This window comes from Scleropages formosus, chromosome 3, assembly GCF_900964775.1.
Source record: "Scleropages formosus chromosome 3, fSclFor1.1, whole genome shotgun sequence".
Lineage (NCBI taxonomy): Eukaryota > Metazoa > Chordata > Actinopteri > Osteoglossiformes > Osteoglossidae > Scleropages > Scleropages formosus.
Window position 1 is genome coordinate 22,242,930 of NC_041808.1, and position 14,025 is coordinate 22,256,954.

The 14,025-nt window shown below is 44.8% G+C and overlaps 1 protein-coding gene across 1 annotated transcript; it reads right to left on the bottom strand.

Moving 5' to 3' along the window:
* Positions 1–4,899: 4,899 nt before the first annotated feature.
* On the bottom strand, positions 4,900–9,696 carry ptgs2a (prostaglandin-endoperoxide synthase 2a). The gene is made up of 10 exons (XM_018753489.2): positions 9,552–9,696; positions 9,234–9,350; positions 8,741–8,884; positions 8,409–8,552; positions 8,001–8,173; positions 7,797–7,880; positions 7,291–7,537; positions 6,442–6,728; positions 6,196–6,343; positions 4,900–5,853 (listed from the first exon to the last, which is right to left on the bottom strand). Exons 1-10 carry the CDS (start codon positions 9,610–9,612, stop codon positions 5,441–5,443), a joined length of 1,818 nt encoding a protein of 605 aa, XP_018609005.2. The 5' UTR covers positions 9,613–9,696; the 3' UTR covers positions 4,900–5,440.
* Positions 9,697–14,025: the final 4,329 nt, after the last annotated feature.

Below are 14,025 nucleotides of genomic sequence, written 5' to 3' on the forward strand. Positions count from 1 at the left end.
CTGGTTTGGGCTTGTCCTAGGTTTTTCTGCAAAAGCAAAAAAACTTTACTGTGAAGTTTTGCATTATTTTAAATGAAAATTGTTCTATCTTTCAGCTTTCAAAACATCTACAAATGTTTTCCCAGCTTAAGTGTCTTAACACTTGACATGGGGCATCCCTGCCATTATTCAGTATAACCACTGTCGAGAAAAATATAGCCTACGTTGTAATATTTATAGGGGGGCGTGGTGGCGCAGTGGGTTGGACCGGGTCCTGCTCTCTGGTGGGTCTGGGGTTCGAGTCCCGCTTGGGGTGCCTTGCGACGGACTGGCATCCCGTCCTGGGTGTGTCCCCTCCCCCTCCGGCCTTACGCCCTGTGTTACCGGGTAGGCTCCGGTTCCCCGTAACCCTGTATGGGATGGGCAGTTCTGAAAATGTGTGTGTGTCTGTAATATTTATGTATTATTTAAATATTCCAGGGAAAAATATTTCAGTGAATATTCTGTCTGTCTGTCTCACCTCCACTGACTCATCTCAATTTGGAGGATCAGCAACTCTACTCCGGGGCTCTCCAGCATCCCTGAACTCCTCACCCTGTCATGAAGAGTGAGCTCAGCAAACCTGCGAAGAACCCCACTTTCAAGCGCTTGTGTCCACAATTTAATTCTTTCTATCTTCAGCCAAAGCTTGTGAACATAGGTGAGAATGAAGACGTAGCGTGAGCAGAAAAATTGGTGAACTTTGTTCGAAGACTCTCACTTCACTGCCACATATCAAGACAGTGCCCTTATAAGTATCGGCACTGTTCTAATTCACTTTTACATCTCCCATTACCGAAAGTTTGGTGGAAAGAGATCTTCTAGTCCGCTCTCTCCTGTACTGCACCCATCCATCTATACTCTCTGCTGCACGTGACTTCTCTTACCCTGACTCAGTGACACACCCTGAACCTCGCAGCCTCACAACGCATCCCCCCTCAGAGAGAACGGGAGATAAAACAATAAGGAAATGTTCAAGCACCCAACACTGAACATAAACAGATTAATAATTCATAGTTGCAAAACAATGGACTTCTGTCTGGACATGTCAAATCTGAACAATTGTACGATCATACGAAGTGTCACCGGAAATGTGAAATATGTCACCTTTCTGCAAGTTGCACAAGGCTTTGTTGTAAAGAAACACATGTCACAAGAGCTGAGATACACTTGTCACATATGATTTTTATCAAATGGTGAATTTCCATTATTTCACAGGAAAATTGCTCTATTTCTCAGCTTTAAAAATATGTACAAATGTTTTTTCCCAGTTTAAGTGTCTACTGTAAGATTGTATACTGTAATTACATTCTTAACAAAGACGGGCTTTTGTTGTCATGTCTTGTATCAATCCATCAGACAACCACACTCCCCCTGTACTTGCTTACCTGCCCATAAAGTCTCGTGGGCACCCTACGGAGCCCAATTTCAGAACCAGGGTGGACCATTGGAGCTCTGATCTAAGCCTCGGCATCACAGAGAATCAGAGAGCAGTCTGCCAGAAACAAGTCTTCATAATGCTTTGGATTCCACGTCTCATGCTCTAGTTCATTTTCACAAAGGCAAAGAATGCTCTTTCATCACGCCACCACAAGACAGAAAAGGCATTGTAGCCCAATGCCAGGTGGCCCAATGAAGACCCACATCACGTTTGCTCAGTTGTTCACGTAGCACGTGGCTTTCTGCAGCGCTTTTCTTCTGTTTAAATGAAATCTCTCAATTACTGAAGCTTAGAGTTTCTCTTTGAGCCAAAACACTTTTTTTTAAGGATAAATACAAATGCTGTATGTCACTTGTTTACACTTCTGGACAGTCTAACATAACTGAGCATACACGGTTCATTAATTTAATTTTTTATCCGTTTTTGACATTCATAGAAACATTTCTTTCAGGCAGCAGGGGGTGTGGTGGCGCAGCGGTTTTGGCCAGGGCCTCCTCTCCGGTGATCTGGGATTTGAGTCCTGCTTGGGGTGCTTTGTGATGGACTGGTGTCCCATCCTGGGTGTGTCCCCTCCCCCTGTTGCCCGGTTTGGGTCTGGCTGGCCACGACCCTTCCCCGACCAATTAGTTTCTTACAACGTGTGTGTGATTTCTTTCAAGCAGATCTCATTGCACCAGCAGCGAGTCTGATAACACCAATAATAACTGCAGAACATGGATGCCACACCATCAAAACCATGTTTATACACCACCAATATTTTGCGTCCTATAAACTGGTCCACTTAAATCCGCTAATTGGCTGCCAATGTATTTTTTCTCAAGAGCCTATGCCATCTATGTGCATTTCCAAAAATATTTCCATCATTTTTTCCTCACAATCTATTGAGAAAAACTGGATAATCAGAACGGACATCTCCGTTAAGGCAAACACTATTATATTCAGCATACAGTGGCCGTCCACATATTGAGTATCGGACCATTTCTTTAAAAAATCTTGACTTTAGTGCCTTGGGAGGCTTGCTGAGGAAAGACCAGAGTATCTGTGCCATTGTGACGCACATCGCTTGCCGAATTCTACGCTGTAGAGCAGCCTTCATCTGGAAAATGTTCTCTCACTGACTGACTGTCGGGAATCCAGTGAGCAGTGTGTTTTTCTTCAGTCTTGAGGGGAAGGAAATCATGCAGACTTCCTATAGGGAGCGCTCAGCAGAATGCATTGACGTCTCCTCTCTCTGCGGTATTCAACTAATAGACTGGAAAGACCCACAGGTGTGGTGTGTGTCCCAAAAATGTCTGTTCACACATATTAAAAAGAGTCTGGCATACATCTCCTCATGTTGACACACAGGGGAAAAAATCAATAACTTGAGAATTCAGCACTTACACTTATGGAGTAAGTGCCAGTTTTTTCACTGCCAGTTTTTTCACTCATCGCAGCTCTCACTTGAGCAGTAAAAGACAAGCTGCTACAAGTTGTAACTCACACGTTCAGACGATAAAATGACTGTTGCCCGTCTTCAGGGAGTGTCACCTTACCAACTGCCACAGTGTGCAAAAGAACTTTTTAATGAGAAGAATGCATGGGAACGACGGATTTCAGAATGCGCCTGGAATGTGGTTCCGAAAATACAAAGCAGGGTGGGGGTGTAAGGGTCATGTTCTGGAGTTTTTCACTGTCCTCCTGCTGGACAACAGAGGTTCGTCCATGTTTCTCATTTGTACGTTTTACATGCACACACACACACACACAAACAAAATCAGCCATGAGAAAATGAATCTACTGATGGTTATTTGGTTTTTCACAAAATCATCTAGTGGTTAAGACTTAAGTTAACTGTTTCAGATGTGTGCAAACAAATGTTTTCACAAGAGATATAGAATCCCTTCATTAGGAACACTATACTATTTGTCATGTTGCACACAGGGATTCGGTCGACGGACTCAATAGCAGGTGCGTCTTTATTGTGGAAGGGGCAGACAAGAGAATGGTCGGAGACAGGCGAGGGTCGGGTGAGCTTCAGTCGTCATTTGGGGGAGCACGCGGAAGCCGGGGTCAGGAGAACGAAAGCAGCAGGTTGAGCAGCCAGGTGAATACAATACAGGAAAAGGGGAGGAGGGATCAGGGAGATACACAGGGTAAGGGCACAGAGCAGTAACGAAGAGCTGCAGCTTCTCAAGTCGAGGTTCCACGGTCCGGGCCGTCCGGGCAGCCTCTTTATCCCCCGCCTCCCTGATTGGTCGCGGGTGCGGTCGTTGGGCACGCGGTCGGGGGCGTGACGCTAATACTGGGTAGGGCCTCCCTTTGCTCTCAAACAGTCTCATTTCTTCATGGCATGGATTCCACAAGATGGAATGCTGAAAACATTCCTCATGTTCTGGTCCTTGTTGATATGACTGCATTGCGCAATTTCTGCAGTTCTGTCAGCTGCACATTCATGCTGCAAATGTCCCGTTCTAACACATCCCAAAGGTGTTCTATTGGTCACTGGAGAACGCTGAACTCGTCATGTTCATGAAAGGAGTTTGAGACGACTTTTGCTTTGTGACATGGTGCATCATCATGCTGGAAGTAGCCATTAGAAGATGGGTAAGTTGTGGCCATAAAGGGATGCACATGGTCAGCAACAATACTCAGATAGGCTGTGGCATTCAAGCAATGATTGATTGGTATTAACGGGCCCAAAGTGTGCCAATAAAACATTCCCCACACCATTACACCACCACCACCAGCCTGGACTGTTGACACAAGGCAGGTTGAGTCCACAGATTCATGTTGCTGACATCAAATTCTGACCCCATCGTCTCTGTGTCTCAGCAGAAATCGAGATTCATCAGATCAAGCTACGTTTTTCCAGTCTTCAGCTGTCCATTTTTGGTGAACATGTGCCCATTGCAGCCTCAACTTTCTGTTCTTGGTTGACAGGAAGGGAACCCAACGTGGTCTTCTGCTGTTGTAGACCCTTCGTCTCAAGGTTCGAGATGTTTTGCATTCTGAGATGCTTTTCTGCCCACCACCGTTGTAAAGAGTGTTTCTCTGAGTGACCGTAGCCTTCGCTTCAACTCAAACCAGCCTGGCCATTCTCCTCTGACCTCTCTCATCAACAAGCTGTTTCCATCCACAAAACTGTCACTCACTGGATGTTTTTTGTTTTTCCTCACCATTCTGAGTAAACTCTAGCGACTCTTGTGCGTGAAAATCCCATAAGATCAGCAGTTACAGAAATACTCAAACCAGCCCGTCTGGCACCAACAATCATGCCACGGTCAAAATCACTGAGATCACATTTTTTCCCCATTCTGGTGTTTGATGTAAACATTGACTGAAGCTCCTGACATGTATCTGCATTTTATGCCATGTGCTGCTGCCACATGATTGGCTGATCAGATAATTGCATGAATAAGGAGGTATAGAGGTGTTTCTAATAAAATGCTGAGTATATGTTGTAGTTTTACATTTTATTTTTGAAATCAACTTAATTTACTCAAAGTCACAGAAAAATATATTAATATGACAAAAAAATTACTTAAAATTTCACATTACTAAAGAATTATACCACAAGACAATTTGTTCAAGTATTAACACTGCACATATGATGTAACAATAAATACATAAATAAATAAATAAATACTGCCACCCAAGGGGGATTATCCAGTGCCCCAGCTTGGGGGGAAAAAAAAAAAAAAAAAAAGAATAAAAATGACCCCAATTTATAAATAAATATATAAATAAGACACATAGAAATAAATTAAACAAATATTATACATTGTCAAAAAAAGTATGTCACACTTTGAAAGTGGAGTGAACAAGGTTGCATAGCCTGCTCGCTTGCTCAGCTCCACAGTGATTGTCTAATGCCTTCTCGCCACTTTCTAGCAACTGGCTGGTCCCATGTCAAATTCACTGCATCTTCCACAACTGAAGAATGGTACGTGGAGACAGACTGTGAAAAATCTAAAGATTTTCTGGGGGCCGGGGTTCTTTTTAAAGCTCAGAAGTCCTCTCTTCGAGTATAACAGTGGGGTTTACGCCACTGGTCCCTAATTCCATTTTGCTGGAATTGATGGTTGTATGTATGGAGTCTTGTGTGTCTGGTACTTTGAAAGACACCAGAGGGCAGGGCCCCTGGATGTTCTGACACACCAGCTTCTCCAGTGAGGCACTGTTGACTATCTCAAAGCCCACTTTGCCCCCAAAGGTGCTCGGCATCCAATATTCTGGAGAGCATATGGGGTTTCCCATGAGTCCTTTAAGGGAAAAAGGAGCCCCCATTTCAACCATGGTTTCCCCAAAAATTGCATTGGGCCTTGGCTTCTCCACCAGGAGTCCAGGGTACAGCTCCACTGAGTCTATGTGGCCATACATCTTCTCCAGCTCTGCTGCCATCTCCTTCTCTCCTACAGTAAAAGCACAAAGGAATGATCACCATTAAGTACTCTGTATTAAAATCACATTCTGATGATGTCAAACTCACCAATATCGTATGTCTGTGCAAAACCTCAATCACCTACAATTGTTAATATACAGTACATATTCACAAATGTTAGAACCACTAATAATGATGCAGCAAAACAGATCTGCTACATTTGGCCTTGCAGAAATTTGCATGACTACAGAGATGTGTACACATTAATCTAAATATAATGTTAAGTTTATACTTCACATGCATTTTCTACTGGTCTCAGACATCTGTTATTTGTGTTAAGATACAAAGGTTCTTGAAAAATCGTGGGCCTTACCGGTCAGATCTGAAAAAGAGCTGTAGGGTCTCATGGAGAATCGCTTCCTGTAGGCATTCAGAGACTGGTACCGCATGTCTCGACTGTGTTCAATAGACTTGACAGCTACCATCATGAGGGCCGGTGGGACGTTATGACCCCCAGCTACCTGTGATTGAAGAGGAGTACAGATCAGCGACCAACAGCCCTCAAATCTTGGTCCATGCACACAATGAAGAGAGCAGAACACCGCAAAGCCATACTGACCCTGCCGGCAATTTGCCGGGTGAAAGATTCCACCACGTTGCGCACGCCATGTTCCATCAGCAGTGAGTTGTTAAAGGTGAACTGCTTATAGCTGTAGACCTGGTCCTGAATATGGAATGCGTCAGGCATCAGCGGATGCCAGTGGTACAGCGTGTTGAACTCAGATGCAATACGGTTCTGGTACTGGAAGCGCTGGCTGAAAAGCAGCTCCGGGTCGAACTTCAGCTTGAAGTGGTAGCCGCTCAGATGCTGCACGTAGTCCTCAATGACAATCTTAATGGTCTCACCTGCCGGAAGGAGAGTTTTGCTTAGTTAGGCATGACACACATGTGGAAAGGTTGTTAGTCCTGAATGTTAGTTCTGATTAGCACATTCATGTCATTTATTTGATCAAATGATACCCTTATGCGCAACTTCATACAAGTGTTTCCTTACTAACCTCTCAGTGAGTGACTTTTTAACTTATGGTTGTGTTCCAGTTGACTTTGATCAATTTGTAATTTTTTTCATCATAAATATTGTTTTAATTGATTAATTACATTCACAAATCTTGTAATGTGAAGCCTTTATGACATCCTCCACAGCAGGCAACGGAACACATGAAATCAACAATCGTTAGCTTTGCTGAATTTGATATGTGTTTATGCATATTTTCTACATCTGTAGCGCCTCTGGTCAGATCTAGCTGGCCACAGAAAATGAAAGGGGTGAGATTATAATGAAGAGAAAACAATATTAAATGTCAAATTTAGAAGGTCACACTGTGGACCTTGCAGCTCTACGAATTTTGACCTCTATCCTTTTGGTCCCTTAACCACTGAACGATCTACACAGGCCAAGGCTACACACCAGTGAGGATGAGACGGGCGGTCTGGAAGATGCGCTCATCATCCCAGTTGGGGTGCTCGCGACGCATGATGTCACAGACGCGGTTGTGCTCTCGCAACCAGATAGTGGCATACATCATGAGTCCAGGGACCAGACCAAAAGCTTCATGGCCCACAGCCAACTGGTGCTCCTCAGGCACATAAGGTGGGTACAACATGTGCACTTGGGCCTCCCTGACCGTTGGTGGGTACACCTCACCGTGGACCACCTGCAAGCACAACAGCATCTTCCATAAATCCACAATTAGCACATGGTCATGGCTTTCATCGAGTCCCCAAAACTAGCCTCAATTACATCAACAATAAACATTAATTTAACTAGAACCTGCCCTGGTGTGACACACCAATGACATTAAGATGTACAGCATATAAACATGACTTAAAATGTGCATGTTTAAATTAATACTTAATAACTACAAATTGCCAGTAATTGCTTAACAAGCACATGCAGTGGTAACAGTTCAGCACCTGAAACTTCAGTTTGCCATCCTTAAAAAGTCTCAGCTTGTGTTGTCTCTCCAAAGTGTCTCCATAGATGTGACTCAGGTCCACCTGAAAAAATAATGAAGAACGAATTTAAATATTTCAAAGTGGACTGGACATGGGTGTTAGCTCTTAATGGTTTGACCGAATCTGTATCGTTTGTGGCCGCAAAACTTTTGAGGCTCTTACTCCATGTCCAAGTGCCTTGGTGAACGCCGGTCCTTTAGACATGTCCGATTTGAAAAACTGGTGTGTGAAATGCTGGGCGAAGAAGGCAAACATCAAACTGGTTCCTTGTGGATCTGGGATGAATCTTTTCCTCAGCAGAACTTTCTCCACCACCATTTTGGCATCGGGAAGTGCTTTTAGAAATATATAAATATATTCTATAAATATTAAATTTTACAAATAAAAAACTCCATAAGCACAAAGCAAGAATATAAAAACTGTCCTTTAAATGCAAAATTACTATAAAGACATAAAAGATACATTGAAATATGTTCTATGATACATTAATTTGGAAGGTGTTTTAAAACATCTGTGACAAACTTTGTCAGACTTGTATAATTATGGAAAACTATTCCAAAGCGGACTAACCTGAACCTCCCATGGCTGTTGGGCAATCACGGGGTAGCGGGGGAAGCGTCCTGGTATAGTAAGAAAGGTTGGAGAAAGCCTCCCAACTTTTGTAACCGTAATCCACATTGTACGTCGGGGGGCTGTCTATCAAATGCGATCTTGCTGTAATAAGAAGAAAAATATAAAACAACGCCTGTAGCCAAACAGAAACATCCAAGCTATACGTAGCCAGTTCTATTCAGTTTCATAGACATAGCAGTACTTTTACATTTTACATGTGCCACATTTTCATGCATGCATTACTTGTATTCCCTTTACATAACTGGAACGAAAAGATCACTTATACTTACATGTGAGCACATAGCGCATAATGGCATCCCTCACAAAGGAAATTCGATTGATGATGTCCCATAGTCCTTTGAAGTGGGTTAGGATGTAGTGTACAGTGTTCGGACCTGGCTTCACTGACACCTTGATCCAAGTAAAGAACTCAGCTGAAGGAAAAAGAGGAGGCCTTGATCAAGAGTACTGCCCCAGGACAGGGACTAGGGACATACAGTTTGTGGCCCCAAGAGCGGCGCCACCTCCTGTGTCACACGTATGAATGGAGTACTGGTTGTCTCTGAGTGTCCCTAACTGTCCCCCCAAGTGTCACTGTCACCGAGTGTCTCAAACTGTCCCCTCAGTGTCACTGAGTGTCCCTAACTGTCCCGAGTGTTACTCTCCCCGAGTGTCCCCAACTGTCCCCTCAGTGTCACTCTCCCTGAGTGTCCCTAACTGTCCCTGACTGCCACAGACTGAGGCTGGGTGTCCCTCAGCGCTATGGAACGTAGCCACACTTACGAATTGTGCAGTTCTGTCCATAAAAGCCCGTCCTGGTGCAGTCACACTCGTAGGAGTCCGGTCCCTGCGAAAGACACACTCCTCTGTTCTGACACGGCTGGGAGCAGCAGGGGTCACCTGGTCCGTCCGATCGGGAGACCAGAAGAAGAAGAAGAAGAAGAAGAACATCCCACCTCAGTGAGTAACACCGCCGCTTGTAACAAACACAGTTTAAAACAGGTACTTTTCAGAGAAATAACACCATGCACTCAAGCGCGCCATACGCGCGTCTCAGCGAAGCTCAGAAGCTCGTCGTTTTCCCGTTTTGTATTCGCTCACCTGCTTCGCACGCAAGGAAGACCGCAGCGAAGGGCACGAACAGGAGAACAGCAGCATTCATCTTAGCGCGCTGTGTGACGCAGAGGCCTCGCGTAATAGCCACGTGCCGCCGCTGCGCTCCTCTCGGTGAATGTGTCGTCCCTCCGCCACAGCCGCGCATTTATAGCGGAGCTCGTGCGTTGCGCAACGCGCTCAAGCGTCGGGGAGTATTGCGCAAGAGCGGCTACCGGGCTTCACGGCGCAGCCGAAAGATGAAATTAGTTGAGAATCAGTGCAGATGTATTTGTTTTATGGCAGAACTGAGTCACTCACTTCATTAGCTCATGTGGACTAATGGAGCACCTAATGGAGTGGCCTAATGCGATGAACGATGAACCTCTGTGTGCAGCAAGTGGTAGATAACAAACTAGGTTTACTTGAGTCACGTGTCTGCAGCTGTGTCTCTTTGAGTCTTTCTCTTAATGTAATGCGTAAATTGTACTTTCGCTGAGATGTACCTCGCTTTGGACAAAAGCGTCTGCTAAATGAATAAATGTAAATGTAAATGCAGCACCTCATGATCAGGACCTGATCCTTCCCTACAACGAAGCCCACTCCATACAGCCGACAGGGCATCAAAATCTAGAGCCAGTCTTTCTGAATTTGTCCCGGATGTGGTAGAAAGAGGTCCCTCTGTCCCTCAGAGCGGCTGAATCCTTCCCTGCATTCCGATCTGTGTCTTTGTCTTTCCTGATCTACTGACAGTTACATAAACAATTCCAACACCATAAATTTGGTATCTGAATGTCACGTAGGCAGCGCCTTAAGCCTTAAGTGATCTGAAATAGCAGAACGGTGGTATCAGACAGACAATCTGTGCCTTGATAATCCAGTATGTGTGTAAAGCTCTTGGTCTTTTTTTACTTTGAGTAGTAGTTGTTTTAAAGAAAAGCATCTGCTAAATGCATTTAGAGGGGTTGCGCGGTGGTGCAGCGGGTTGGGCCGGGTCCTGCTCTCCGGTGGGTCTGGGGCTCGAGTCCTGCTTGGAGTGCCTTGTGACTGACTGGCGTCCCGTCCTGGGTGTGTTCCCTCCCCCTCCAGCCTTGTGCCTTGTGTTGCCGGGTTAGGCTCCGGTTCGCCACGACCCCACTTGGGACAAGCGGTTTCAATCAGTGTGTGTGTGTATGTGTGTGTAAATGCATTTATGTTAATATTCTAGTAGTGTCCTCTTCCCCTAGGAGCTCCCGCTTAAAGCTGGACTTAAACATCGGTACTGTTACACCAGCACACAGCAAGACATTAACAAGTACAAATGAAAATGCTCTCGGTCCGAAGATCTGTAATCAAACTTAACTGAATAAAGTTATTTAACTCACCAATAACACGTCACAACATATGTAGCATTTCCCTTACTTGAACAGCGCCCTCTACTGCGCATCCAGTGCGTTTCGTAATACTGAAGAATTGTGACATAATACTTCACAAAACCACAACTTCCTTACCAACAATTACGATATAAAAATCCCCATAATCGCAGAACGGATGCGCGGGGGTCTTTTCTGAGGCTGGCTCGGATTCAGGGCGCGGTCTTGATGTGACGATCGAGGCCAGAGCGCAGGAGTCGTGGTTTGAAAATTGACAGACTATGGGCGAGGTTGAAAGAAAAGAGTCTGTCGCCGAGATTCTGCGAATTACTGCGGGCAGGTCTCTTCTTTCTAACAAGCCCTTTAATTAGGTGTGCGTGTTTAGCACGTGGGAGGTGCAGTGGGTTGGGCCGGGAGCTGCTCTCTGGTGGGTCTGGGGTTCGAGTCCTGCTTGGGGTGCCTTGCAATGGACTGGTGTCCTGTCCTGGGTGTGTCCCCTCCCCCTCCAGCCTTTCACCCTGTGTTGCTGGGTTAGGCTCTGGCTCCCTGTATAGGAGAGGCAGTTCAGGTGGTGTGTGCGTGCGTGCGTGCTTGTTTGTTTAGCATGTGCTTGGCATTAGCAGATTACCTGGACCTCTGGGGTCTTTTCCCCAGAGGTTGTGACAGAACAGATCTGCACCTGCCACATTGTTTGAAAAACAGTAAAACATACATGCAGCTTTTGGCAACTTTTAAAACATGCAGCACAAAATAACAAGCCCTAAAACACACACACACCGTCTGAAGCCGCTTGTCCCATATGGGGTCGCGGGGAGCCGGAGCCTAACCTGGCAACACAGGGCGAAAGGCTGGAGGGGGAGGGGACACACCCAGGACGAGACGCCAGTCCATCGCAAGGCACCCCAAGTGGGACTCGAACCCCAGACCCACCAGAGAGCAGGACCCGTCCAACCCCCCCGCCCCTAAAACAATATCACAATAAAAAACAAAGAAATAACAATGCCCTGTAAAAGTGCACATGGTAGCTAAAATAAAAGGGCATACAGGTATAAAACCAACTACTAAAATACAGTTCTACGAAAAACATACGCACAATACAGAATTACAATACGCCAAATAAATACTCTAGAAATTAAATAATTTATTAATATGTTAAGTAAATTGCATATACTTTACCTTTTTCAAAAAAGGAGCTATATCTCAAAGAAGCCCTTCCACCTTTCTTTGGCTTCATGGTAGCACCAACAAATCCTGTCCCGTTATATCTTCAGATTGACCTGCACCTTTGCAGCCACCCAATACTCCCAGCTCCATCCTCTTACAAACAGGTTAGCTCTAGAGTTACACAATTCCCTTTCAGTGAGACTAATCACCAACAACGTTCTAAAAAGGACACTTTTACTTACACTGGGAGACCACCCTTTTGGGACTTTACCCAGGTTAGGACTACGTTGTCGCCCAGCTGTCTGCACAAGAGCTCAATCAATGATCATACCGGCGTGGCATGCCCATGTTCCCAAAACACATGTCGGATACTTTCTCTCCTTGGGTACTCGGGATGTGGGCAGCCGGCATCTCTGGTGACATCATGCACCCGTGCAGAGTCTCCACGGCCGGAAACCTCTCAATCCGTAAAACACAGTACAACTTCTGGCCCAAACGAATATACCATAGGACACAATAATAACCCAAATCATAAACACAAGAAACACCTAACATCAGTATGAGATCAAAGTGCTCAAGGGTCGCCAGGGATGTAGCGGGACTACTAAAAACTAAAGGAAACCCCAAACATGCAAAACTGTAAACATCTATACAGATTATACAGTCAACAAACAAATAAATAAATAAAGGGCAAAATATTACAAAGAAACAGTAGATTGTTCTGAGATACTCTTATGGGAATGGTTGCTAACCTACAGATGTGTTGGCTAAGACTGAAGTGCAGTATCCCTGGGCTGAAAAAGAGGAATACTCTACTTTTACTCTACTCTACACTGCACTCTACTCTGCTTTACTTTATTCCCTCCAGCTGGACCCCGGTGCGGCCTCATCATGATGAGGCTCATGTCTCAGGAAACTCCGCACCATGGCATGATAACCCCGCCCGTGTCTTCAAGATTTCATCCTCCCCAGAGCTGCTCCACTGCTGCAGAGTATAAATGTAATAATATTCCACTGCGGAAATGAGATTTGTTTATTATTTCTAATGATGTGAGAAACTCTCACATCCCCGTGGAATGTGTTCTGCCGCAGTAAACTATTCGTGGGTCACTTAGCTGAAATCTAGAAAAAATAATCTGTTCAGTCGTGTTTAACGCTGTACACACACACATAGTAAAACGTAATGAAAAAAAAAAAGAAAAAAGTATGAGGCATCTATTATGAAGAGATTATCGAGTGACTCAGAATCGGGACACACTAAGAGGATGTGAACACGGTCTTTTGTCATCTCGCTCATGACGTGTTAGTGGACACGGTGGCAGAAATTCAATTTGTCATTGTTTAACTGGTTTTTAATCAGGCGAAAGCAGTGGGATTCGCGGACTATGCGGAGTCAACGGCGGACTGTGCGCGACTGCCCCCTGCTGGCTGCTCGCCCGCACAGTGTCCTAACAGAGTGTGTGTGTGCGTGTGTGGAACTGGGATCTCCATCTTTATTTCACTAGCGACATTTTACCCTACTTTACTGGTCCTTTCAGAAAAGCATATTTGTATATTTACTATATGCTTATTGTACGCTAATTTTCACAGGTCTGACGTTAAACCCCAAAATAATAGATATTACAATGAAGTGCCAATAGATTTCAACCGTTTTGCAGTGAGTGATTTTTAAGGATGCTACCTAGGATACTACAGTGAGCAGATTGTGATACAATAATGCGTCAACAAACCGTCCTCTCATCGCTGCTAAAACCACCAAACTTATAGTAGACTACTGCACCGTGAATATATGCGTGTTTTGCAATAATAAGGGACAGTCGATTTAAAATGAAAATTTTAAAAACACATGCTTTTCTGACTTTTGCTTCGAGTTAAAATGCAGCCCTCTGCGGGATATACTTAGATACACTGGCCTGGATCAAAATGACTCCATGGGTTCTTCTTATAGACAGTATCCTAAATCACTT